The 2,137-nt window shown below is 51.6% G+C and overlaps 1 protein-coding gene across 1 annotated transcript; it reads left to right on the top strand.

Moving 5' to 3' along the window:
* Nucleotides 1-1,302: 1,302 nt before the first annotated feature.
* CONPUDRAFT_148250 (uncharacterized protein) lies at nt 1,303-1,647 on the top strand (the record flags this gene model as incomplete). The annotated part of the gene is made up of 2 exons (XM_007764867.1): nt 1,303-1,482; nt 1,597-1,647. 2 exons carry the CDS (start codon nt 1,303-1,305, stop codon nt 1,645-1,647), a joined length of 231 nt encoding a protein of 76 aa, XP_007763057.1.
* Between the last annotated feature and the right edge of the window lie 490 nt (nt 1,648-2,137).

The raw sequence follows: 2,137 nt of genomic DNA, 5'->3' as shown, positions 1-2,137 counted from the left end.
CATGGCGGACACGTAGACTATTCAATACTTAGGAAACCAACATGCGGATGGACATCCGCGCTGTTATGCATAGATTTGAAGCACCTGTACAAGGCTGATGCTGTGGATGTTGCGGATGCTGAGGCCAAATGGGCGGATGGTGGATCCGCCAGTTAAACAAATACAATGGTCTATACAAGCATGGCGGACACGTAGACTATTCAATACTTAGGAAACCAACATGCGGATGGACATCCGCGCTGTTATACATAAATTTGAAGCACCTGCACAAGGCGGATGCTGCGGATGCTGAGGCCAAGCGGACAGATGGCGGATCCGCCAGTTAAACGAATACAATGGTCTATACAACCATGGCTGACACGTAGACTATTCAATATTTAGGAAACCAACGTGCAGATGGACATCCGCGCTGTTATGCATAAATTTGAAGCATCTGCACAAGGCGGATGCTACGGATGCTGAGACCCAGTGGGCGGATGGCAGATCCGCTAGCTAAAAGAATACAATGGTCTATACAACCATGGCTGACACGTAGACTATTCAATATTTTGGAAACCAACGTGCGGATGGACATCCGCGCTGTTATGCATAGATTTGAAGCACCTGTACAAGGCGGATGCTGAGGTCAAGTGGGCGGATGGCAGATCTGCCAGATAAATGCTCATCCGCTAATAATGTTCATCTGCCAGACATGCTCATCCGCCTGCAATGCTCATCCGCCAACCACTCTCATCTGCCATCACTTTCCATTCCCCAGCAATGCATGTCCGCCAATAATGCTCACCTGCCAACAACACTCATCTGTCAGCAACAGTCATCCGCCAGGAATCCTCATCCGCCAGAAATGCTCATCTGTCATCACCGCCTGTCTGTCAAGATTGCTTGTCCGCCAGCAACCCTTGTCCGCTGACACCCCCACAAATCCTGGTGCAGCTCACTGTTATCAAGGCCCATACCAGCTGACTTGATGCCCCCACTTGCCATCTGCCTACATACATGCCCATCCGCGGCAGTCCACTGCTGACACACTCCCTCTCTGTGCCAGGTGACTCGACGCCCCCGCCCCTTGCCTTTCTGTGGGACCACTCATCCGCCCCAATAGTGCATTTACTCCCCCCAGCTCCTTCAATGCCCTTGCTCAATTCATTTCCTGCCGCATCACCAGCTGACCGACACCCTCGCCTCAACTCCTTGTTGTCACCAACATCCGCCCCGTTACCGCCCTTGGCCCCATCATGCGGCTCGGTGCCCATCCCACCCAAGCAGGGCTCAGACCCCAGCTGACTCCATGCCCCCGCCCTCATGGACACGGCGGATGCATTGACAGCATCAGCTTTCCCGATGCCCTCCCTCGCTCAACCAATCTACTGTCCACCAGCTGACCCGAGGGACGTACTCACTCTCAGTGACCGGACGTCCGCCCGCACAATGACCAACCTCGGATCACCATCCGCCTTCTCTATTACTTTTGATAACTACATTGTAAGCTGTATGCACACATTATATTAGTTGCGGATGGCCATTTTCAACCCCGTCAGGTCACCCGAAGCACATCGCCCCATCACCTGATGATCCGGTGGCCCGACGTACCTCCAGGTAGCAACCGTCCGGTGGACCGACGCCCGCGAGCGCGGGTCTACTGCATGATGTGTTCATTCATGGCAGTTCAGTGTAGGTGCAAGTGCCCAGGGAGGATACCATGCTTGATCATGCTGGCGGAGTCGGGAATAATTACTGTATTTGTCCAATTCAAAAGCAGGAGCGAATATGGTGATCCACACGCGTTTATATCACTTTTGAGGCAGCTCAAACGTTTCTGAGCACTTATGGACATACTGCAGTGCTATAATACCTCGTACATAGAAGAAAACTGTTTACATACAAAGTATAAACCATATAGGCCCACCTGTACATTTATACGGTATACTATACAGTTGTAAACATATAAACTATTTACATACTCTATATGGTTGGAGCCCTAGGGAGACCCAAAAATGGCAAGGAGCCGGCGATTTAGGAGCTGTCACGTGACGCGGTCTGGCTCGCTTGGCGGAGAGACTTAGGTGCTTCGGAGGGAGACCGTCCAAATATGGTAATAAACCTACTTGACCGATTATGACCGAATGGACCGAATGGA

This window comes from Coniophora puteana, assembly GCF_000271625.1.
Source record: "Coniophora puteana RWD-64-598 SS2 unplaced genomic scaffold CONPUscaffold_1, whole genome shotgun sequence".
Taxonomy (NCBI): domain Eukaryota; kingdom Fungi; phylum Basidiomycota; class Agaricomycetes; order Boletales; family Coniophoraceae; genus Coniophora; species Coniophora puteana.
This window is presented reverse-complemented; position numbering and strand designations above follow the sequence as displayed.